The 26,739-nt window shown below is 38.9% G+C and overlaps 1 protein-coding gene across 2 annotated transcripts in view; it reads left to right on the top strand.

Moving 5' to 3' along the window:
- The window catches only part of LOC311618408 (ceruloplasmin-like), an 80,440-nt gene extending 54,097 nt beyond the window's left edge, over positions 1-26,343 (top strand). For both annotated transcript variants that reach the window (XM_084875922.1, XM_084875923.1), the window contains 5 exons: positions 1,976-2,082; positions 9,418-9,619; positions 20,856-20,995; positions 25,075-25,237; positions 26,141-26,343. In XM_084875922.1, the coding sequence (XP_084732048.1) occupies positions 1,976-2,082; positions 9,418-9,619; positions 20,856-20,995; positions 25,075-25,233 (608 nt within the window). In that variant the 3' untranslated portion in view covers positions 25,234-25,237; positions 26,141-26,343. The remainder of the gene's footprint in view (positions 1-1,975; positions 2,083-9,417; positions 9,620-20,855; positions 20,996-25,074; positions 25,238-26,140) is intronic.
- Positions 26,344-26,739: the final 396 nt, after the last annotated feature.

Consider the following 26,739-nt stretch of genomic DNA (forward strand, 5'->3'; position numbering starts at 1 on the left):
GCATTTCTGTTTTTCAAGATGATGTGGTCTCTGTGCCTGCACTTAGAAAGCAGAATTGATCAGGGGGAGAGGTTGAACAGAGATGCAGCCTCAATATAAGTCACAGCCAACCATGAAAGAAGTTATGAAAAGAGAGTGGCCCCAGCTGTCCTGAGCTGGGGTGAGGAAACTGGCCCTGTATGTCCTTGTGTCACCAAACCAGTTCCATGCTGGGACCTAGCCCTGCACCAGCATGGACTGGGACATATCCAGTGTGAGGCAACCTCCAAGCTCCTAAGAAAAGATTTCAAGAATGAGTTAGAATGAGAATGAAAGTAAGTTTTATTCAGGTAGAGACACGCTTTTGTGAAAGAAGCAAGAGTCTCAGTGGACCTTGGCAACTCACAAGTGAGTTGTGCAGTGGGTAAGTCAGTTCTTGGGATTTTATGTGTTTCCAAGGGTAGGTTATTTCTGAACTTTGTGGTGCTAAATTCTGACTCTGTCTTCTTGTTGTGGGGTGTGTCTTGTTCCTAATATGGTCCTTTCTGGAAGTGTCATGGTGGTTCACCCTTATACTTGTGGTGATGGCGTAATGAGCTTTGGAGACAGTATCTGGTCATTTTTTTTTCTTGGAATGATCTGGTTTTAGCCAGTCCTTCTTGTTGTTGACTTCTGTGACCACCACAAGGGTTTCCTGCTATAAGCTATTTCCCTTTGGTCATAAAGGGAGAGTAGAGGGCTCTGGTGAGAGGACCTAAAGGTTTATTGGCCTATGATATTGGCTTGTTCTTTCTCACTCCACTTACCAGGATTTTTCCCAAACTTTTTCTATTCTGCCTCCCCGCCAGCAGTCATTGGATGCAGGTTTTGGCAAGATGGGTTTATAGCCAGTAGAGCCACTCCTTTGTTGTTAAAAAGGGATCTAAGAGGGGTATCAAGGATTTCCCTCATAGTTCCCCACAAAAAAAAACAAGGAATTCTACAAATTAAGGGTATTAAGGAAAGAGCCACTTGATGGCGGTTGAAATATTTTCTTTTTATTTAAAACAGTCCTATATCCTAATATGAATTGCCTATCAAGAGTGTTTGCAAGTCATCACTATCTACTAATTAATCAGAAAAGGATCACATTCCCTGTATTTCACAGACAATTCTGAGTACCTGCTGTGCCACAAGCAACTTGCGGTATGCTGGAAGGGCAGGGTAAGAAGTAAATAGATAGTTAAAGACTTGGAAGCAGGGAGAGTGTGGATAAGGTTGGTTAGAGGAAGATGAAACTATGTCACAGGAACTTGGGAAAATTAATTTAAGACTCTGGAAGTAGGAGGTGGAGGATTATGCAGCAAGTGGTAAGAGTAGGGCATCAAAAGAACTTTCTAGCAGGAGTCAGTAGGGATCATTTTGCAGGGATCATTCAAATAGTTCTGGATAGAAAGTAGGTCTATGTAATCCACAAATTGAAAAGTTCAGAGGTGGGATTCAAAATATGTCTTTCACACTCTGAATTTTCTTTTCTTTTTTTTAAAGGTTGTTTTTTATTTTTTTTTCTTGTACAAAAGCATGTTTTATTTACATAAGCAACAAAAAATGTTTATTGAATGAATGAATTAGATATTTAATAACTGACATTTTTCAATGACAGAAACTCTATAAGGTTTTGATCCAATAGCCCTCACTACATAAAAACCAACATCATAATTACATTGAACTAGCCCAAAGGCCCAGGTAATGCAACATCAAGGGCTTCGTTTGCATCATTTTGTCTAATTTCTAAATTCCTGTTTGATGTGCATGTGGAAACAGAAGCTCAGAAATATAAACACATTATCTAAGATCACAAAACTAGGAGCAATAGACCTAGAGAATAAACAAAACAAAATGAGAATTCTGTTGCCAATTATTTGCATAGCTTTAGCATCTGCTCATTATCTGGTTCTCCATAAAGAAGTATGGTTTAAAAGATACTATATTAATACATTGAATTTGCCTATTTTAGGAAAGATCCGAACATACATTTGGCAGATTCCTGAAAGAACTGGTCCTACCTCAAAGAACTTTGAATGCATACCTTGGTATTACTATTCCACTGTGAACCTGGTTAAGGTAAATTTTAAATCAAATCTCAGATTTTCTTTTTTTAATTTTTTTTATTAAGGTATTATATGTATACATATCTTTCCATTGTATCCCTCCCCACTCCCATACATGCCCTTCCTCCCCAGAGTTTTTCGTCCATTGGTTTTGCTTATATGCATGCATACAAGTCCTTTGGTTGATCTCTTATCTCCCCCAGATCTCCCTACCCTCCTGCTGTAATTTGACAGTCTGCTTGTTGCTTTACTGTCTCTATATCTATCTTTATTATCCATAAATGAATGAGGTCATTTGGTGTTTCTCTTTCATTGACTGGCTTATTTCACTCAGCATGATGTTCTCTAATTCTATACAGGTTGCTACAAATGATAAAAATTCCTTCTTTTTTGTGGCAGCATAGTATTCCATTGTGTAGATGCACCATAGTTTTTTGATCCAATCATCTGCTGATGGGCACCTAGGCTGTTTCCAAATCCTAGCTATTGTAAATTGTGCTGCTATGAACATAGGGGTGCATATATCCTTTCTGATTGGTGTTTCTAGTTTCTTGGGATATATTCCTAGGAGTGGGATTACTAGGTCAAATGGGAGTTCCATTTTCAGTTTTTTGAGGAAACTCCATACTGTTCTCCACAGTGGCTGCACCAATCTGCATTCCTACCAGCAGTGCATGAGGGTTCCTTTTTCTCCGCAACCTCGCCAACACTTGTCATTTGTTGATTTGTTGATGTTGGCCATTCTGACAGGTGTGAGATGGTATCACATTATTATTTTTATTTGCATCTCTCATATTTTATTTTATTTTTTTCTTTATTGACTAAGGACACATTACATATGTGTCCTTATCTCACCATTGCCCAAGCTACTCCCCCCCCACACACACACACACACACACTCATGCTCTCATCCCCCTGGTGTCTGTGTCCATTGGTTAGTCTAAAATACATGCATACAAGTCCTTTGGTTGATCTCTCCCCCTTACTTCCACTCTCCCCTACCTTCCTCTGAGGTATGACATCTGATCTATGCTTCCCTGTCTCTGGATCTATTTTTCTTAATCAGTTTATGTTGTTCATTTTATTCCACAAATGAGTGAGATCCGGGGTATTTATCTTTCTCTGACTGGCTTATTTCACTTAGCATAATGCTCTCCAGTTCCATCCATGCTGCTGCAAATGGTAAGAATTTCTTCTTTTTTACTGCAGCATGGTATTCCACTGTGTAGATATACCACAGTTTTTTAAAGCACTCATTTGCTGATAGGCACTTAGGCTGTTTCCAAATCTTAACTATGGTAGGTTGTGCTGCTATGAACATAGGGGTCCATACATACTTTCTGATTGGTGTTTCTAGTTTCTCAGGATATATTCCTAGAAGTGGAACCACAGGGTAAAATGGGAATTCCATTTTTAGTTTTTGTTTTTTAAGGAAATTCCATACTGTTCTCCACAGTGGCTGCACCAGTCTGCATTCCCACCAGCAGAACATGAGGGTTCCTTTTTCTCCATATCCTAGCCAGCACTTGTCGTTTGTTAATTTGATGATGATAGTCATTCTGACAGGTGTGACATACTACCACATTGTCATTTTGATTTGCATCTCTCAGGTGATCAGTAACCTTGAGCAAGTTTTCATATGTCTCTTGGCCTTTCTTATGTCCTCTTTTGAAAGGTGTCTATTTAGGTTCATTGCCTATTTTTTTATTGTTTTTTTTTAATCTTCCTTTTGTTAAGTTGTATGAGTTCCCTGTAAATGTTGGAGATTAAACCTTTATCGTGATAACATTGGCAAATATGTTCTCCCATGCAGTACCTTCTTGTTGTTTTGTGGGTGGTTGCTTTTGCTGTGCAGAAGCTTTTCATTTTTTATGTAGTCCCATTTGTGTATTTTTCTCTTTAGTTTCCATTGCTGTATCAGTGAAGAAATTGCTTTGGCACATGTCCTAGATTTGGCTGCCTGTGGATTCCTCTAGTATTTTTATTCTTTCCTCTTATGTTTAAGTTCTGTATGCATTTTGAGATTTTTTTTTTTCTGTATATGGTGTAAGTTGGTGGTCTGATTTCATTTTTTTGCAAGTATCTGTCCAATTTTCCCAACACCACTTATTTGACTCCATTGTATGTTGTTGCCTTCTTTGTCAAGTATTAATTGAGCATAGTGGTTGGTATCGATTTCTGGGTTCTCTTTTCTATCCATTGATCTATAAGTCTGTTCTTGTGACAGTACCAGGCAGTTTTGAGAACAGTGGCTTTGTAATGCAGCTTGATATCTGGTATTGAATTCCCTTTTACTCTGTTCTTCCTTCTCAAGATTGCTGCAGCTATCCAGGGTCTTTTTTTACTCAAGATTAATTTTTGGAGAGTTTGGTCTAAGTGTGTGAAATATGCTGTTGGTATTTTAATGGGGAGTGCATTGAATCTATAAATTGCTTTGGGTAGTATGGATATTTTAATGATGTTGATTCTACCAATCCATGAGCACGGTATGTTCTTCCATCTGTTTATATCCTCCTCTGTCTCTTTTTTCAGTGTCTTGTAGTTTTCAAGTATAGGTCTTTTGCCTTCTTAGTTAAGTTTATTCATAGGTATCTTAATTTTTTTGTTGTGATGGTAAATGGAATTGATTTTTTAGTCTCTCTTTCTGTAAGTTTACTATTGGTGTATAGAAATACCATAGATTTCTTGGCATTAATTTTATATGCTGCTACATTGCCAAACTCATTTATTAAGTCTAATAATTTTTGGTGGAGTCTTTAGGGTTTTCTATGCACAATATCATGTCATCTGCAAATAATGACAATTTTATGTCTTCTTTTCCAGTTTTGATAACTTTTATTTCTTCTTGTCTAATTGCTATGGTTAACACTTCCAGAACTATGTCAAACAGGATTGGTAAAAGTGGGAATTTCTGTCTCGTTCCTGCTCTTAGGTGAAATGGTTTTAGTTTTTGCCCATTGAGTATGATGTTAACTGTAAGTTTGTCATATATGGCTTTTATTGTTTGAGGTATGATACCTCTATTCTCCCTTTGCTGAGAGTTTTTCTCAAGAAAGGATGTTGGATTTTGTCAAATGCTTTTTTTTTTTTTTGCATCAATTGATATGAGTATGTGATTTTTATGTCTCAATTTGTTTATATGATGTATCATGTTTATTTATTTGTGGATATTGTTGTCTTTACCTGGTTTTGGTATTGTGGTAAAGTTGGCTTCATAGGATGAACTTGAAAGTGTTCCTTCTGCTCAAAGTTTTTGGAATAGTTTGAGAATAATAGGTTTTATTTCTTCCTTGAATGTTTTGTAAAACTCCTCTGTGAAGCCATCTGGCCCCTGGCTTTTGTTTGCTGGAAGCTTTTGACTACTGCGTCAGCTTCTAGTTATCTGCCTATTGAGATTTTTAGATTCATCCTGATTACGTTTTTAATTAATTTTTTTTTCATTTTTATTAAGGTATTATATGTGTACATATCTTACCATTGCCCCTCCCATTCCCATACATGCCCTTACCCCCCAGAGTTTTGCATCCATTGGTTATGCTTATATGCATGCATACAAGTCCTTCGGTTGATCTCTTATATCCCCAACATCTCCCTAACCTTCCCACTGTAATTTGACAGTCTGTTTGTTGCTTTACTATCTCTGTATCTATCTTTTTGTTCATCAGTTTGTGAGATCATGTGGTGTTTTTCTTTCATTGACTGGCTTATTTCACTTAGTATAAAGTTATCCAATTCCATCCAGGATGCTGCAAATAGTAAGAATTCTTTTCTTTTTTATGGCAGCATAGTATTCCATTGTATAGATGTACCATCGTTTTCTGATCCAGTCATCTGCTGATGGGCACCTACTTCCAAATATTAGCTATTGCAAATTGTGCTGCTATGAACATAGGGGTGCATATATCCTTTCTGATTGGTGTTTAAGGTTTCTTAGGATATATGCCTAGGAGTGGAATTACTGGGTCAAATGGGAGTTCCATTTTCAGTTTTTTGAGGAAACTCCATACTGTTCTCCATAGTGGCTGCACCAGTCTGCATTCCCACCAGCCGAGCACAAGGGTTCCTTTTTCTCTACATTCTCGCCAATATTTGTCCTTTGTTGATGATAGCCATTCTGACAGGTGTGAGATGGTATCTCATTGTCATTTTGATATGCATCTCTCCGATAGTTAGTGACTTTGAGCATGTTTTCATGTGCCTCTTGGCCTTCCTTCTGTCTTCTTTTAAAAAGATTCTATTTAGGTTCGTTGCCCCTTTATTGGTTCATTTATCTTCCTTTTTTTAAGTTGTATAAGCTGCCTGTAGATGTTGGAGATTAAACCTTTATCAGTGATAACATTTGCAAATATGTCCTCCCATACAGTGGGCTTTCTTTTTGTTTTGTTGATGGTTTCTTTTGCTATGCAAAAGCTTTTTATTTTGATGTAGTCCCATTTGTTTATTTTCTCTTTAGCTTCCATTGCCTTGGGGGAAGTATCAGTGAAGAAGTTCTTTTGGCATATGTCTGATATTTTGCTGCCTGTGGATTCCTCTAGTATTTTTATGGTTTCCCGTCTTATTTTTAAATCATGTATTCATTTTGAATTTATTTTTGTGTATGGTGTAAGTTGGTGATCTAGTTTCATCCCATCACTTTCAGTCTATGTGTATCCCTTGTTCTGAAGTGGGTCTCTTGCAGACAGCATATATATGAGTCATATTTTCTTATCCATTCAGCCCCTCAATGTCTTCTGATTGGAAAATTTAGTACACTTATGTTTAAAGTTATTATTGATAGGTACTTGTTTTGTAGCCATTTTTAATTTTTTGTGCCTGTGTTCCTTCTTCCCTTTTTATTTCTTCTTTTTACTCCAGTCCCTTTAGCATTTCTTTCATTGCTGGCTTGGTAGTTATAAACTCTCTTAGTTTGTGTTTTTTTTAATCTATGAAACCCTTTAATTTTGAATGATAACCTTGGTGGATAGAGTGTTCTTGGATTCAGCCCATTGCTTTGCATCACTTTGTAAACTTCCTTCCATTGCTTTCTGCCCTTATGCATTTCTTTTGAGACATAATTGATAATCTAATGGGATATCACTTGTACATAACTTTCTATCTCTCTCTTGCAGCCTTTAAGATTCTCTCTTTGTCCTGAAAATTTGCCATTGTAATTACGACATCTTAGTGTGTATCTTTCCCCATGTTATTCCAATGTTGCTTTGTTTCATGTTGTCTCAAAGCTCCCTTAGGCTCTCCTCTGTCTTTTAATTTATTTCTCCAATTGCAGTTCAGTTTGGGTGTTTTGCTTCCCTGTCTTCTAATTCGCTTATTCGGTCCTCTGCTTTTCCTAGTCTACTGTTGAAACTTTCCATGGTGTTTTTAACTGCAGCTATATCTCTCTTTATTTATTCTTGATTCTTACAGAAGTTGTTGATTTTTTTTCCATCCATCTGGTTTATGAACTCTAGGACCCTTATTCTGAATTCTTCTTCTGACATATTGTATGCCTCAGTTTTAGCTTAGCTGCTTTTCTGGTGATTCCTCCTTTTCTTTCCTTTGGGGAATGTCTTCGTCTACCGATTTTTGCTCTCATTGAAGAATCTAGCTGTCAAGTCATGCAAGGACTTCTCTTTGGATGGCAGTGGTTCCTTGGGAGGTGGCTATTCCTCAGGCAGTCACAACAGTGGCTGCTCCTATGTTGGCAGCAGCTCCTCTGGTGGGCCCTGTTTGCAACAGTGTTGGCTCTTCTGGCTCTTGGGGGCAGGCTGCTGGTGCAGCTGCTGCTCCTAGGACATGGGTGGGCTGCTCATGAGGCTGCTGCTTCTCAGATGGAGGCATGCTGCTTTTACAGTTGCTGCTCCTTGGTTGGGGGTAGACTTCTCATAAGGCTGCTGCTCCTCAGATAAAGGTGGGCTACTCATGAGGCTGCTGCTCTTTGAATAGGGGTGGGCTCCTCACAGGACTGCTCACACAGCCGCTGCTCCTTGCACAGGTATGGGCTGTGTGTAGCTGCTGCTCCTTGGATGGGGGAAGGCTGCTTTTCAGACTGGGGTGGGCTTCTCATGCACCTGCTGCTCCTCAGACAGGGGGTGGGCTGTTCATGTGGCTGCTTCTCTTTGGATAGGTACAGGCTGCTTTCACAACTGCTGCTCCTTGGACAGGGTTGGGCTACTGGCAATGCTGATGCTCCTCAGCCTGGGGCAGGCTGCTCATGGGGCTGCTGCTCCTTGGGTGAGCATGGGCTGCTCACTTGGCTGCTGCTTGCATTGTTGCAGTGCTCTGGATGTTCTCCAGATATCTGCCCTTCCCAGCTGCATGTTGTCTCAGTAGCTGTGTCTACTTCACCAATTCGGGTTGGATGTTATTTGATTTAGTTGCTCATTCTATCTGCTCTGGGACAAAGCTCAGGACACGTCCATTTATTCTGCTACCATTTTGTCTCTCTCAAATATCAGTTTTTATTATATTTCCTTATAGAAATTATAATGGAAGGAAAAAGGAACTTATTTTTTGTTTTTAAAAAAAAATCTTAGTTCTATTTAATATTTATATTAAGTTCTATGTAATATAATATTAAATATTGCTCAGCCTTTAATCCTACATATGCTTGCATATTTCAAGAATAAACTATTACATATGATTACTTATATTTATGACATTTTTCAAAATGTCACTATAAAATCCTCTGCTTCATTTAGTCAGATCTGAGTAACAGAACACAAAGTATGGAGTTTGAAAATTCTATGATTAATAGAAATAAATATATACATATTACATATATTTAAACCCTCAACTCTGGAGTTATAGTTTATTTTCATTTTTTAAAGAGTCCCCTCTTTGAACTTTTAGCTATTTGGGCCACTTTGTACCTGGAACATAAATCTACTTAGACATTCAACCCTGAAACAAAATTAATATAAACAAACCAAGGCTCCTGGTGGAGGTGCTGTGGGAACAGAGGTATCACAGGAGAAAGGATCTGAGACTTTTAAAATCTCTGCCAACCAACTCCAATGCCAGGGAATTCTAATTAAAACCAAAGTTCTGTTCTTTAATTATATTTTCATAAATACAACTAAATCCATTGAGGAATGTGTCTAAAATCCATCCCAGAAGCTTGTTGTTTTCTTTAAACTTCAACTCCAATAAATGAGATGATAATTTTTTTTCAAAGATTTAGCATGTTTTTTGTTCCTTACTCTCAGACTTAACATTCTAATAATTAAAAAATCAGGATCTGTAAAACAAACAAACAAAAAACCCTCATTATCTGATCTCACTAAAACCAAAACTTGATTCCATTCTTTTTATTTATTGGGGGAAATTTTTAGCTGTGGGCATGGTTAATAATCTTGCTTTGTTTCTTCAGGATCTTAACAGTGGGCTGGTAGGCCCTTTGATAGTATGTCGCAAAAACACCAAAGCCAACATAGTTCACCGCGTTCTCCACTTCATGATTTTTAATGAGAATGAATCCTGGTACTTGGAAGAAAATATCAACACCTATTCTCTAGAACCAAACCAAGTAGACCGGAATGATGATATTTTTGAGCTCAGCAATTATATGCATGGTAATGTCCACTAACTGACACCCCAACTGTAGCCTACAGCATGTATTCCACAAAAGGAACAGATGAAGTTCAAATTTGTCAAGCTCAGCACAGTTTAGAAAACATAGACACATGCAGTTGTGTATATATCACATGACAAACTTTTCCCATAAATGGCCAGATAGTAAAGAATTTGGGCTGGAGTTAGCTGCAGGGACAGAGGAATCATTCTATCTCTGCCATAAGCTGTCTTACTCTCTGTTCTTGTAGCACAAAAGCCATAGACAAGAGGCAAATAAATAGAAGTGGCTGTGAGCCAACACAACTTTATTTATAAACACAGAAACTTATAGTTTATATAATTTTCACATCAGGAAATATTTGCCTTTTAAAATTTTTTTAAAATATTCAAATATTTAAAAAGCATCCTTTACTCATAGGCCCTAGAAAAATGCAATGTGCCGAAACCGGTTTGGCTCAGTGGTAGAACGTCGGTCTGCGGACTGAAAGGTCCCAGGTTCGATTCCGGTCAATGGCATGTACATTGGTTGCGGGCACATCTCTGGTAGGGGGTGTGCAAGAGGCGGCTGGTCAATGTTTCTCTCTCATCGACGTTTCTAGCTCTCTAACCCTCTCTCCTCCTCTCTGTAAAAAGTCAATAAAATACATATATTTTTTTAAAAAGAAAAGAAAAAAGAAAAATGCAATTCATGGGCTGGATCTGGTCTTTGGGCTATACACCACTATTTTAGTAGTGTGGCAAATTCTTAAGCCGTGCGGGCAATAAAAAACCAGGAATATCAGCTGCCACTTCTAGGGGCCCTCACTAAACACTTTTCTGAACATTTCACCTGGGTGAACATAGGCACAGATGGAGTTTGAGGCAAACTGGAGAGCACAGGGCCCCACACTCTCCTCCCCACCACCATCACCAAATGACCTTCATAGGCAGAGCTTTTAAAATCCCCATGCTTATTAACCAAAATTTTCTTATAGGTTGATTGTAAAAAAAAAAATAAATAAATAAATAAACTCATTCTGTTTATGACCTTCCCCATCTAGAATCACAGCAATAAGATAATTATTCAACTAGCAAACACATAAACAATCTCAATCACAATCTTACTTAGTCTAGTCTTTAGCAAGCTCAGAAAGATGACTAGGTAAGGAAACCTTAAATAAGGCAAACACAAATACGATCATTTCCAATTTCCTAGTATTCCCCCTGCAAGAAATATATGTAAACTTAAAATTAATTTAAGGACTACATCCATTCTAATTATCATCTTACTAGGCCTTAATAAGATACACATACCCAGCTGAGCCATCTTCTGTCCAGCTGTTCACAGTGTGGGAGCTGCAGATTGTGCATTGCTACAATTCAAGGCTGACTTGGGGGGATGTTGCAATTAAAAAAGAAACACAGGGATGTCTTTTACATTCCTATTTGGAGGTCAACAAAATATTTCACGAAGGGAGAAGACACTGAGTATTTAAGAATGCATAAGAATCTGTCTAGTAGAAAAGGAAGGAAATATGAGCTAAGTCACACAGCACCTGGAAACAAAAAGCAAATAGAATTATGGAAGACCTTGAATACTTTCCTGAGAATGTAGACTTGATGTAAACCAGGGCTTCTCAAGCTCGCCTCTTCTGACATTTTGGGCCAGATAACTTTGTTATGTGAGGCATTGTAGGATGTTTAGCAGTATCCCCGGCCTCTATCCTATAGATGCCAGTAGCAACTTACCCAAAGTTGTGACAGGAGAAGATGCTAAAAATGTCTCTAAGCATTGCCAAAGGTCCCCTAGAGGACAAAGTTCTGCTGAGAACCATTGTGCTAAAGGGACCAGGGGCACTGAGCTAGGGAACTCCAGGAATAAATGCACATTCCAGGAGCAGCTCTGGCAGTCATCTAAGCACTTGTGCTGCAAGTGTGTTCCATGGATCAGCAACAGCGTCACTTGGAAGTTTGTTAGAAATGCAAAATTTTAGGCTTCACAGACCTAGTACATCATAATCTGTATTTTAAAATGTTTATTGAACTTATTGGGGTGACATTGATTAATAGAATTATATAGGTTTCAGGTGTACAATTCTATAAGACATCACCTGTGTATTTTATTGTGTTAATCACCTCAAATCAAGTTCCTTTCATCTCCATTTATCCCCCTTTTACTCTCTTCTACCTCCCCTAATCCCTTTTCTGGCAATCACCATGCTATTTTCTGTGTTTGGTTTTGTTTGTTTGCTTTTGTTTTTGTTAGATTTGCATTTTAACAAGATTCCCAGATCAGATGCACATTAAAGTTTAAGAAGCACTGGCCTAAAGCAGTCTCCTTGTTTTTTATATTATATCTATCCACAAGCTAAAAGTGTTAGAACCCTACCTACATTGATATATGGTTATATATTATATCTTTCTAACACTGTATTAATGCATTTTATATATTGCAAAAAATAGACACAAAATAGAAAGGTAAAAAGGAGCATTTTAATATTTTCTTCCTATTACCCTTTTTTTAAAATATATTTTATTGATTTTTTTACAGAAAGGAAGGGAAAGAGATAGAGAGCCAGAAACGTCAATGAGAGAGAAACATCAACCAGCTGCCTCTTGCACACCCCCTAACGGGGATGTGCCCGCAACCAATGTACATGCCCTTGACCGGAATTGATCCTGGGACCTTTCAGTCTGCAGACCAACGCTCTACCACTGAGCCAAACCGGTTTGGGCGACCCTTTGAAAGTCATACCTACATAGAGGATTAGAGAGGGAGAGAAACAAAGAGCTGGGACTTCAGGCAGATGGCATTTCAATCATACCAGTGACAGATCATGGAAGTTTGACTTAAGGCAGTTAAGTGGGAACACACAATCCTAACATTCTAAGAGACTCTTGTGATCATTTTAAATATACTTTAAATATATAGACATGTTAAACTATCCATCAATTTAAGTATCTTTAGTTATGAAATATTCTAGTTCAACCCAATTGTATTAAAGCAAAACCAATGCCTCATTTGCTCAATCAAGAAAACTCACTAGTATTAAACACAGACATGAATGAATGTTTAGTCATGTTTAACCACATCCTCAAGCTTGCTTCAAAATCCTCATATCTTCTGAAAACATCCATGATACTTTCTTTTTAAAAAAATGTATTGGGGTGACATTCACTAACAAAACCATACAGGTTTCAAGTATAAAACTCAACAAAACATCATCTGCCCACTGTATCATGATCCCATTTATCTCTTCTTTTCCTTCTTATACCTACCCCAACCCCTTTCTCTCTGGCTATCACCAGACTGTTGTCTCTGTCTATGTGTATTATATAGCTAATCTTTAAAAATTAATCCCTTCATCTTATTTTGCACCTGCTCCCCTAGTCCTCCTCCCCCTATCAGTCTGTTCTATGTATCTATGTTTCTGTTTCCATTTGGTTTGTTAATTTTGTTCATTGCATTCCACATATAAGTGAGATATATGATATTTTTCTTTTTCTGACTGGCTTATTTCATTTAGCATAATATTCTCCAGGTCCATCCATGCTGTCACAAAAAGTAAGCTTTCCTTCTGTTTTATGGCCAAGTAGTATTCCACTGTATAAATATATCACAGCTTTTTAAGACACTCATCTATCAATTGGCATTTGGGCTATTTCCAAATCTTAGCTATCTGCACTAATAAAAGAAAAAAATGCCAATTAACCATACCTTTGCTATATCCACAGCCAATCAGATCGAGTATGCAAATTAACCCAACAAAGATGGCGGTTAATTTTCATACACTGAGGGAGGAGTGAAGACTGAAGACAGCATAGAAGGAAGAGGGAGGGAAAGCGGAAAGCAAGGAGCTGCAGAAAGGAAAGTGCAGGGCGACAGTGGAAAGGAAAGCAGTGGTGGAAGGGAAAGCATGGGGTGGGGGGCAGAGACGGCAGGAGGGAAGGGAAAGCACCGGCTGATGGCAGGAGGGAAAGTGTGAGGCAGTGGTGGCAATTGGAAGGAAAGTGCGGAGGTGGAGGAAAAGCATGGAGTAGGGGATGGGGGCTGAGGCAGCAGGAAAAGCATGGGGGCGGGGGGGAAGCCTGCTGGAAGCTCTGTTCTTGCAGGAATCTTCCTGCAATGGCCTCTAATTATAAATAATGCTGCAATAAATATAGGGGTATATATATTCTTTCAAGTTAATGTTTCAAGTTTCTTCAGATGCATTCCCAGAAGTGGAATCATTGGGTCAAAATACAGTTCCATTTTTAATTTTTGAGGAAACTCCATACTGTTTTCCACAGAGATTGCATCAATCTGCATTCTCATCAACAGTGAACAAGGGTTCCCTTTTCTCCAGACCTTTGCTAGCACTTATTGTTTATTTATTTATTAATGATAGCCATTCTGAAAGGCGTGTGGTGGTATCTCAATGTGGTTTTAACTTGCATTTCTCTGAATAGTGTTATTGAGCATCTTTTCACATGGCTATTGTCCATCTGTATGTCCTCTTTGGAGAATTGCTTATTCAGGTCCTTTGCCCATTTTTATTTCGGTTATTTATTTTCTTGATGTTGAGTTGTATGAATACTTTATATATTTTAGATATTAACCCCTTTTCAGGTGTATCATTGACAAACATTTGTCATCTGCAAAAAATGACAATTTTATTTTCTCCTTTCCAATTTGAATGCCTTTTATTTTCTCAAGAAGTGATCACTGTGGCTAGGACTTCCAGAACTGTGCTGAATAAGAGTGGTAAAAGCAGACATCCCTGTGCTGTTCCTCTTTTTAGTTTTGCCCATTGAGTATGGTGTTGGCTGTGAGTTTGTCATATATGGCCTTTATTATCTACACTAATAAAAAGAGAAAGATGCAAATTGACCGTACCTTTGCAATGCCCACCAGCCAATCAGGAGTGAGTATGCAAATAAAGATGGTGGGTTAGTTTGCATACACAGGCCCGAGCGGCTGGGGGTGGGATGCTTATGTCGTCACCATGGTGACAACACAGGTGTTCCACACCACCCCAGCCCCTCGGGGTCTCTGGGCAGCATGGGAAGGCAGAGAGGCAGCTCTGTGCTGGAGCGAAGGTGGTGCAATGGGCCACTAGTGTTGATATATGTTCCCTCTATTTCCATTTTGATGATAGCTTTTATCATTAATGGATACTGGATTGTATCAAATGCTTTTTCTACATCTACTAATATGATCATGTGATTTTCACCCTTCATTTTTTATATGGTATATCCCATTTATTGATTTGCAGATATTGTTCCAGCCTTGCATCCCCAGAATAAATCCAACTTGGTCATGGTGTATGATCTTTTTAATGTATTGCTGGATTTGGTTTATTAATCTTTTGTTGAGTATCTTAGAAACATGGATATTGGCCAATAAATTTCTTTCTTTGGAGTGTCTTTATCTGGTTTTATAATTAGGGTAATGCTGGCCTCATAAAATGAGATTGAAAGTTCTTCCTACTCTTAAATTTTTAGGAATAGTTTGAGGATAGGTGTTAGTTCTTTGAATGTTTGGTAAAATTTGTCTATGAATCCATCCAGTCCAGGACTTCTGTTTGTTGGGTATTTTTTTTAATTACTACTTTAATTTCATTAGTTATAATTAGTGTATTCTGATTTTCTGATTCCTCCTGAATCATTTTTGGAAGATGGTATGTTTCTAGAAATGTATACACTACTAGAGGCCCCATGCATGACATTTGTCCCTCAGCCCAACCTATGCCCTTTCACAATCCAGGAGCTCTTTCCTGGGCAGCGGGCCTAAGCCATCAGTTATCCTTAGCACTGCCAGAGAGGCAGGCCACTGTGCTCACCAACCATCAGCTGGCTTGTGGCTGAGTGTTGCTCTCTATATGGGAGCACATTGACTACCCGGGGGGCAGCTCCTGCATTAAGCATCTGCCCCCTGGTGGTCAGTGCACTTCATAGCGACCAGTTGTTCCACCATTGGGTCAATTTGCATATTACCCTTTTATTATATAGGATGCCCAGATTGTCCAATTTGTTGGCATATAGTTGTTTCTAATATTTTCTTACAACCCTTTGTATTCTGTGATGTCAGTTAATCTTTCTCACTTCTGATTTTATTTATTTGGATCCTCTCTCATTTTTTTGTTGATAAGTCTGGTTAAAGGTTCATCAATCTTATCTTTTTAAAGAGCCAGCTTTTGATTATTTTGTTTTATTTTTTAGTCTCTATGTCATTTATTTATGCTCTAACTTTATTATTTCTTTCCTTCTACTTACTCTGAGCTTTGTTTGTTGTTCTTTTTGTAATTCTTTTAGGTGAAGGATTAGATTGTTTACTTGAAATTTTTCTTGCTTCTTGGTGTGAGCCTGTAATGCTCTGAATTTTCCTCTCAATACTGCTTTTGCTGTGTCCCATAAATGTTGGTTATTTTGCATTCAACTTTGTTTGTTTCTGAGTAACTTTTTATTTCTTCCTTTATCTCATTGTTGACCCATTAATTGTTTAATACCATGTTATTTAGCCTATATGTATTTGAGTGTTTTTGAGTTTTTTGCTATAATTGATTTCCAGTTTCATACATTGTGGTCAAAGAAGATGCTTGATAGGTTTTCAATCTTGTTGAATTTATCTTGTATCCTACCATGTGGTATATCTTAAAGAATGTCCCATGTGCACTTGAAAAGAATGTATATTCAGCAGCTTTGGAATAAAATATTCTCTAAATATCAATTCTATCCATCTAATCCAGCTTGTTGTTTAAAGTTGCTATTGCCTTATTGGTTTTTTGTCTGGAAGATATCTCCATTGATGCCAATGGGCTATTCAAATTCCCAACTTTGACCATATTGTTAATCTCTCCCTTAACTGTCCACCAAGATTTCTTTATATAGTTAGGTGTGACTATGTTGGGTGCATGTATATTTATAAGGTTGGATTGATCCTATTAGTTTTATTTCATATCCTTCTTTGCCTTTTGTTATGGGATTTGTTTAGAAGTCAATTTTGTCTGACATAAGTGTTGCTACCCCAGCTTTATTTGTTTGTTTGTTTGTTTGTTTGTATTTGCATGAATTTTTTTTCTATCCCTTCACTTTCATCCTGTGTGTGTATCTTTTGTTCTGAGGTGGGTCTCTTGTACACAGCATATATATGGGTTATTATTTTCTTTATCCATTCAGCTACCATAGGTCTTTTGGTTGAAGCATTAATCCATTCACATTTAAAGTTATTATTGACTAGTGACCCAACTCATGAAATCACGTGGCCCTGTCCACCTGTGCATGCCCCGCCCACCTGCTCCCTGCCCCTCCTTGACAACCTAACCTCTCCACCCAGAACTTGAGCTTGCCTGGCCCTGCCCCCAACCCTTCAGCCTTCTCTGGCCACTTCAAGCCCCAGCCTTGGTCCTACAAGTTGCCTCAAGCTTATCCTGCCTCCTTTGGGAGCCTCCCTGCTTCCACCCCATCTCCAGAGCAAGGAGGAGGCTAAGCCTTCCCCTGGCAGGTGGGCAGTGGGGCACTCTACGTGCGAGCAGTGGGTGGTAAAGGACTGGTGAGGAGGGTTGCTATGGGCCCTCACCCCCATCCTCCCCTCCAAAGTATGGTCCCACCTCCCCATTTCCACCCCATCTCTGGAGCAATGAAGCGGCTCCACCCTGCCACACATGCACACGTAACCTCCTGCTGATCAGTAGTTATGGCATGAGGGTGTCATGACCATTAGCATATTAGCTCTCTATTATATAGGATAGGTACTCATTTATTGCTATTTAATCTTTATTCCTACATTCCTTTCTATATATATTTATTTTCTTCTTTCTTCTTTTTAAAGAAAGCCTTTTAATATATATAAATTGATTTCAGAGAGGAAGGGAGAGGGAGAGAGAGATAGAAACATTAATGGTGAGAAAATCACTGATTGACTGCCTCCTGCATGAATCGAACCCGGGACCCTTCAGTATGCAGGCCAATGTTCTACCCACTGAGCCAAGACAGCTAGGTCTAAAGAAGGCCTTTTAAGATTTTTTGCAATACTTGTTTGTTGGTAATGAACCCCTTTATCTTTCTTTTTGTCAGAGAAGCTCTTTATTTCATCTTCAATTTTAAATGATAGCTTTGCTGAATGGAATAGTGATGTTTGTAGGTTCTTGTTTTTCATCACTTTGAATATTTTATGCCAATCCCTTCTGGCTTGAAACATTCTATTAAGAAATCAGCTGACATCCTTATGGAAGATCCCTTCTAGGTAACTCTTTTTCTTGCCACCTTTAAGATTCTCTCTTTGTCTTTAACCTTTGCCATTATAATTATGATATGTTTTGGTGTGAGCTTCTTTGGGTTTATCTTGATTGGGACACTGTGCTTCCTAAACTGTGACTTTTTCTTTCATCAGATTAGGGAACTTTTCAGTCCTTATTCTTTGAAGCAGGTTCTCAATCACTTGCTTACTCTCTTCTCCTTTTGGTGTCCCCATGATGTGGATATTGTTATGCTTGATGTTTTCCCAGAGATACCTTCAACTTTCCTCATTTTTAAAAAAATTCATTTTTCTTTCGTTTATATGCTTGGGTCCTTACTGTTATCTTGTCCTCTAAATCCCTGATTTGATCTTATACTTCAGCTAAACTGCTGTTGATTTCTTCAAATATATTCTTCATTTCTGGCTGATTCTTTTTTATGTTTTATTTGCTTTTAAATACTCATTGTATCTTTGTTTAAGCTCTCACTGAGATCATCCATTCTTTCCCTAAGTCTTTGAGCATCCTTATAATTATTCTTTTATAGTCTGCATCTGCTATCTTGGTAGTTTCCATTTCACTTAATTCTTTTTCTGGGGATTTCTCTTGTTCTTTAAAATTTCTTTGTCTTCCCATTTTGTCTGCATTTTTGTGTTTTACTCTGTGTATTAAGTAGATCTATTATGGCTCCCAATCTTGTTTTCAAGGCTTTCTGATGTAGGTGCTTTATTGGCTTTGATGGCACGGTCTTCTAGGTCACCTGATATAGATGTTCCAGAAATGTTTCTTACATGGGTTTTATGCCCTTTCCTATTGTAGTTGAGTTTTCAATGCCATTGGTCCATTCATGGGTGGAGTTAATTCTCATTCTGGCTGATTATAAGTATAAACCTTGTTCACTGTGTATAAGTCTGCCTCTTAAGGTGGTTATTCCCAGCAGGTTCTGGTGCCTGCTGGAGTTCCCTTTGGCTGTGCAATTTGTGTGGCTAGTTGGGTCAGGTTTGGGTGATTGAAGCCCACCAGTGGTTGTGTTGGTTCTGGGGCACTGGGTGAAGTTCTGGGACAGGTTGATGCCCGATGTTGTGTGTAACTGGCCTTGGGCTACCACACTATTCACTGATTGTGGCTCTGTCTACTGGGCTTGAGTGTGCATGGGAGGGCTTAAGCTGTGTATAAGAGTCAGCTTCCTGGAGCTCTGAGCTGGGGGCAGATCAGTCAAAGGTCCAAGGTTTTCTGAGGTTGACATCCAACTGTTGCCTACTCCACCACCCCTGATATTTCCTGGACTTCCCCTAGAGCCTTTTGAAGAAATACTGTAAAGTGTGCCCAAACTTGCCATACCCATGGCCCCTTTCAAGCTCATTAGGGTGGGGAATTAGATAGGGAGGACAGGGCTAGAGAGTCTTCTACTTGGGAACAGTGTGTTCAGGTATATAAAGAGGAAAATGTGGTCCCCTACTCCAGAGCCATATCACTCAATCTCTGCTAGAGTTTCCAATTCTAGCTCCCCAGGAGAAGTACACCAACAGTTCAGATTGGATATAGCCAGCTGTCCTCACTGCAGGAGCAAACTCATCAGAGCAGAGCCACTGGGACTTTGAAAAATAGATCAAGAGAGTCCTGCCAAAACCGGTTTGGCTCAGTGGATAGAGCATCAGCCTGTGGACTGGAAGGTCCCGGGTTTGATTCCGGTCAAGGGCATGTACCTTGGTTGCGGGCACATCCCCAGTAGGGGGTGTGCAGGAGGCAGCTGATCGATGATTCTCTCTCATTGATGTTTCTAACTCTCTATTCCTCTCTCTTCCTCTCTGTAAAATATCAATAAAATATATTTTAAAAGAGAGAGAGAGAGAGAGAGAGAGTTCTTTGTTGAGGGTGACACCAGCAGAGCCTGTGGGAAGGGAGTGAGCTTTATGCTTCCCCTTGGCTGGGTAGCCATACCCACTCAAGCTGGACCAGAGTATCTGAGGGAAATGTAATTCAAAGGTCCCAGCTCTGAATGGTGTTCTCTGCCCCACTCCAACCCTCCCTTGGATATCAACTCAATGTCTGGGGTCACCAGAACTTGGTAATATATAACAAAACAGTTTCCCTTTTGGAGTGATGCTGGTCAAGCCTGCAGATGAAGTGAAAGACTGGCCTCCATTCCAAAGCCTCACAGCTCAATGTCTGTCTGAGTGCCTGCCAGTAGTTTCTCTAAAGAAAGAACACACAAAGGCCCTTGTTGGGTTCAGCCAACATTCCTTTCTGCCTGACTCAAGCTTGGCAGGGTGGTGTCATTAGTATTTGAGGACCAAGTTAGTGGACTCCCCAGGCTGGTGCTGTAAAAGTAGGAATGCCCAATCCTGGCAAGACGATGCCTTAGGGTGATGTGGGATATTGACTCAGGACTGGGACCTCAGTAGCTGATTCTCAGAATTCTCTTCAAGGCCATGCCACCCATGTCTTCTCTTTATGATTTCCATATGTCTTGAGTTGTCTTTCCTCTACCAGAGCCTGGGTGAGTGTCCTGGAGCAAGCTCCTGTGTATTGTTCCTTTTGGAGAGCACCTGGGATTCTAGCAGCTTCCCTTATCTTCCCTGCAGACAGAGTCCCTCCTGATTTTCACTGCCAGATTCTATGCAGGCTCTACCTCCCAACACTGGTGCTCTGCTTTGGGAGTTCTGGCATGAGACTGAGACCCCATGTTCCTTAGAGGTGTCTTTTGCGACCCATATATCCCTTCAGCTTTTCAGCTGCCATACGTGGATGGAGGAGCCAGCTCATTTCACATCTCCACCATTCTTACCAATCTCTATATAGCTTCTTCTATAAATCTTTGTATATAACACTCTTCTGACCTTCAGTTGGTCATTCAGGTTGATTGACTATAATTTAGCTGTAAATCTGCTTTGGCACTCAGAAGAGGTGAAGGTAGTTCCACTTACTCTATAGCCATATTGAAACTCCCCCATGACATTTTCTATAAGATGTTGTTGTTGTTTTTAAATACATTATTTCAAATCCTTTTTTCACATAATAAAATTATGTCTACCTACAGCAATTAATGGAAGACTGTATGGAAATAATCAAGGTCTCACATTTCATGTTGGGGATGAAGTGAATTTTTATCTGATTGGCTTGGGGGCTGAAATTGACCTGCACACAGTTCACTTTCATGGCCACAGCTTTGAATACACGGTAAGAACCTTGGGAAGCTCTATTTAATTCTATGGCAAGGTAACAGGACTGGAAAGAAAATGACTAAACCATGTTCAATACATATAATCTATAATATATTAGATGCAAGTAAATAATTATGCACTTAGCTTTTTATAACTCGTGGACATTTGATAAATGCTTGTGAATATATGAATTTACTCAATAAGTAAATAGGACATTGATAATCATCTTTAGTTGTACCATAATGTATGTGTGTGAGTGTGTGTGTGTGTGTGTGTGTGTGTGTGTGTTAATCCTCATCTAAGGATATTTTTCTATTGATTTTTAGAGAGAGTGGAAAGGAGAGACAGAGAGAGGAACATCAATGTGAGAGAGACACATTGATTGGTTGCTTTCCTCATATACCCAACCAGGGCTGAGGATCAAGCCTGTTGTTATGTAGAATGTTTCATATTCTGTATTGATCTGACAGTTTCTTCATGATAGAATCCATGCAACCAAGGATTTTCTTTAACCTAAGATCTAATCATTTATACATACCATTTGGTTGCTGTTGTCATATCTTTTTTTTTTTTTAATATATTTTATTGATTTTTTACAGAGAGGAAGGGAGAGAGATAGAGAGCCAGAAACATCCATGAGAGAGAAACATCGACAAGCTGCCTCTGCACACCCCCTACCAGGGATGTGCCCGCAACCAATGTACATGCCCTTGACCGGAATTGAACCTGGGACCCTTCAGTCCGCAGACCAATGCTCCACCACTGAGCCAAACCGGTTTGGCTGCTGTTGTCATATCTTCCCTAAAAATCAAAATAAGCCTTCTGCCTTTTTTTGTCTTGATTTTTCATGAAATTTTTCATGAAATTTCATTTTTGAAGGGTTCAGGCCAGTTGTTATGTAGAATGTTTCATATTCTGTATTAATCTGATAGTTTCCTCATGATAGAATCCATGTTTAACATCATTGGCAAGAATACTTCATAGGTGATATTATGTACTTCTCATACATCATATCAAAAGGCTCTGCTGTCAATAGGTTCTAATATCGATGAAGCTAAGTTTGATAACTTTATTAAGATAATGTGTACTATTCTCTCTATTTTAAAAGCATCATCTTCTTATTGTAATTAATATTTTTCCTTTATTGATTAAGATATTACATATGTGTCCTTATCCTTCCATTGCATGAGAGATTTTTTAAATGTATTTTATTCTTCTACTAGAGGCCCAGTGCATACAATTCATGCACTCAGTGGGAGGTTTCCTCAGCCTGGCCTGCATTCTCTCTCAGTATGGGAGCCCTCGGGGGATGTCCTACTGATGGCTTATGCGGGAGTGGGCTTACGCTGTCAGTCAGACATCCTTAACACTGCCTCGGAGGCAGGAGAGGCTAGCACCACCACCACTGTGCTTGCCAGCCATGAGCCTGGCTTCTGGCTGAGTGGCACTCCTCCTGCATTGAGCGAGATGGGTCTGAAATCAGCTCTCCAAAATTCCTGAGGGGTCCTGGATTGTGAGAGGGTGCAGGCTAGGCCAAGGAACACCACTGGTGTATGATTAGGGACAGGGAGGGTTGTGGGAGGTTGTCCAGCCGGGGAGGGACCACAGGGGGGCTCCCGGGCATGTCCTACCTGTCTCAGTCCTGATAGGCCAGACTCCAGCAGCAAGCTAACCTACTGATCAGAGTGTCTGCCCCCTGGTGGTCAGTAAATGTCATAGCAACTGGTCAAACAGTTGACTGTCTGCCCCCTGGTGGTCAGTGTATGTTATAGCGAGTAGTTGAATGGCCTTAGCATATCATTAGCATATTACACTTGGACTAGTTGAATGGACAACTGGACAACCAGACACTTAACATATTCAGCTTGTATTATAAAGGATAATTTTTCACCTTGTACTTTTTAAAAAGTTCCATAGATGATCCTTGCCCAAGTCAAATTTTGTAGTGGGGCTTACAAATAGTGGCTTTCTATTTCTGTCATTCCTTCAACATTTTTTATAAAACAGAAATGTGGTACTAGGCGTTCAACTTGCTTTATTGTACTTTTTCATATGATTTTTACCATCTGTTTCTATTTTATGTATTCTTAATCTCTTTATATCTTCTGTATGCATTGCTTTCTTTCACCCCATATGTCATACTTTTCCTTAATTGCTTTTTTACTGAACACTTCTGACTGGCCATTTCTCTCATTTATAATAAGTATTTTCAATTTTATCCTCCCTTTTTTCCATTCCCAATTTAGGATTGTTTATTTACTTAAGAAGCATTTTCTTTATTTCCCATCCTAATCCCTTATATAAACATCATTGTAAAATTGAGGACCAATTATATTTTATGCATTTGACACCTCCAACATTTAATTTAACCATTTGGCATAATGCACTTCATATTTTCTACACGGATAGAAGTTCCACATAAAGCTTTCTGAATTCTAGATGTAGTATGCTCATAGCTTCTTTAATGCTCAGGGACTATTATAGAAATCAATTAAATGAGTACATGACTTAATTTATTCAAAGTTTTACTGGTGTGTTGCTTTCTTTCCTGTCCTTTAATAAACACATTTATTCCTATTAAACTATTTGAGGACTTAAAAACATTTTTATTGTAGGGAATTTTATATAATAAAGTAGATAGAATAATACAATACACTCCTTTACCATCACCCAGGTCCAACAATCATGACCTTTTTTAAAAAATATATTTTATTGATTTTTAACAGAGAGGAAGAGAGAGAGATAGAGAGCTAGAAACGTCGATGAGAGAGAAACATCGGCCAGCTGCCTCTTGCACACCCCCTACTGGGGATGTGCCCGCAACCAAGGTACATGCCCTTGCCCGGAATCAAACCCGGGACCTTTCAGTCGGCAGATCGACGCTCTACCACTGAGCCAAACCGGCTTCGGCCAACAATCATGACCTTTTTATACTTGCACCTATGCTCCCCATATATTTTAAGAAAAAGCCTAGATATTAGAATTGTTATTAATTTCACCTTCCTCCTCTGTACCTTCCAATGTCTCCACGAGTCTTGAGAACCTACATTTCTTCTAGTAGCCTCCAAATCTCATTTCCTGCTTCTGCTCATCTCCCTTTCCTCTCACCTCCTGTGGCTGCTATTTTCTTATCTCTCCTTGATTTTGATTCTCCTAAGTAACCACAAAATCAAGGCCATTGTGGGTCACAAACTTTTAGTGAAAATTTGAGGGTAAATAAAGGCTTCCCCACCCCCCATACTACACAGTAGTGGCAAGTGCTTATTTGATATTAGACAACCCATATCTTCAATTATCCCTTCACCATGCATCACTGAGAGCTTCTGCCTCTCCTGCTTGTCACTTTCTTTTTAGAACTTCTTTCCTGCATTCTTCCCTTCCAAACTCTGTTGACATCTCTTATCTCTCCAAAGTATTCTGGAACCTATCTTGAGCTACTCTCTCCAATACATCCCTCATCTTCCAAATACCTGCTATTCTATTATGGAGAACAACTCATCTCCTTCTTGAATCCTCTTTCTAATCCATATGGGCCAAGACCTTGAGCTTCATCTTTCAAAATCAAAGTAGCCTACCTAGGGAGTAGTCTTTTAAATATCAAATTCTCTATTGGGAAGAGAAATTCACCATACTGGCCCTCAGCCCTCAGCCCCAATCCCTGGAAAGTAGATGGAGCTGCAGGAGCCAGGTGAGTTCCCTTCTGTCCCACAGCCATGAGTTTTTCTGATTACATCCCTAGTAGGAACATTTCAGTTAAAACCTTTGGGATTTGTAAAACTGGATGTTTTCTGAAATCTATAGCATTCTTCTATAGGTGATGCTGACAAGACATCTAGCACCAACACTGACACAGAAACCCTTTTAGAGTGAGGTGTTTTCCCTGTGGCTTGTCTATCACTAAAATGTTTTGGGACTTGCTCCTCCTCCAAATCCTCAGCTGTACTCAGAGGAGACGTGCAGCAGCACATGGTGCTTTCCAATTGTCATTTAACAAAGTCCGTTAGAAGTGGGGAGTCAGAGAAAATTGTAAAAAGTGTAATTGACGGACTGATACCTTTTATAAGATATTTAATTATGTTTTGTCTCCTTGTTGAGGATTCTGGACTGTATCGCTCTGATGTTTATGACCTTCCTCCTGGGACCTATAAAACTGTAAAAATGCATACAAGAGATGTTGGAACCTGGTTATTTCATTGCCATGTTAGTAGTCACCTTGATGCTGGAATGGAAAGCACTTACACTGTAATGAAGTAAAAAGGTAAGCTAAATTAACTGGAAGTGATCATATTTAGATAAACTTAATGTTTACATAGGATATCTAACCCATTGGCTATGTGATGTGACACACCACACTTCCATTCAAAGGTTATTATTTTGAGATGACCAAGAAACTCTGGTTTTATTTTTATGTAACTATTCCTGATCTAATAAAAGACACTCTGGTAAATGTAATTTCCAGATTCGCATAATAAGTGATAAGGACAATTCATAGAACAGGAAATACAAATGGCAATTGAACCTATAAAAATGTTTAACCTTCCTAATATTTGGATACACTAATTCTAATAATATGACCAGACAATTGATCTCAGAAGATTATCAACAATGCCAAAGAACATTTATTGCTATGTTATTTCATGCTAATGGAAAACTGAAAACAAGCAAATCATCTACATTAAGTTTTGCTACACTTATTATCTAAAGTGCTACCTAACAAAATATCATGCCTTAAAATTTTAATGGAAAAATGCTTGCAATATAATATAAAGTGATAAAAAGTCTCAATAAAGGTATATAACTATTTTACTTCAATATTTCAACTTAGGTCTTTATTTATTTTTTTAATTAAATTATTATCTGTGTACATATACCATTGCCCCCCCCCCATCCATGCCCTCCCTCCCCAGAGTTTTGTGTCCATTGGTTGTACTTATATGCATGTATACAAGTCCTTCGGTTGATCGTTTATCTCCCCCAGAGCTCCCTACCCTCCCTGCTGTAATTTGACAGTCTGCTTGTTGCTTTACTGTCTCTATATCTATCTTTTGCTTTATCAGTTTATAATGTTCTTTATTATCCATAAATGAATGAGGTCATGTGGTGTTTCTCTTTCATTGACTGGCTTATTTCATTCAGCATGATGTTCTCCAATTCCATCCAGGTTGCTGCAAATGATGAGAATTCCTTCTTTCAACTTAGATCTTCTTGAAACTTTCTTTTCGAAAGCATAAATATCTCCCTGAAGTCAGAAGTCCACTTGCTGAGGAAAAAGCTCCAGGGATGAAGGAGTCCACGAGGGCTGCTGGAGACTTTGATGGCAGTGTACCAAGCAAACTAGCTTGAAATAAAAGTTTTGTTGGTAAATTCTGCATGTGAGCTGCCTTTTCTTTCTGTAAATTGTGTCACAGGAGTAGAATCTGTGAACTTGCAACAAAGCTTTTAATCAGCAGCAGTGGGGGTAGGTCGAAGGGATAAAGAGAGAAGGCTAAACTGAAGTCTAGCTCAGAGAGAAAAAAATACACAATCCAAGACTCTCCCATAAACTGCAACAATTGCAAACCTTGAAAAGAATGAAATTATCATAGCATGGATAAGCATTTAAATCAATTTCTAAAATGCACATTCATAAATGAAAGACTGAAGGTTATAGAATATGTAAGTGCCAATTTTCCAGAAGCAAAATAGGACTCATGCTATGACTTTGTATTTAGCCATGTTAACAGTTGGGATGCGTCCTGCTATAAGTAACATAAAAACCAA

The sequence above is a fragment of the Pipistrellus hanaki genome (genome assembly GCF_964339955.1).
Source record: "Pipistrellus hanaki genome assembly, chromosome: 2".
In the NCBI taxonomy this organism is placed as follows: domain Eukaryota; kingdom Metazoa; phylum Chordata; class Mammalia; order Chiroptera; family Vespertilionidae; genus Pipistrellus; species Pipistrellus hanaki.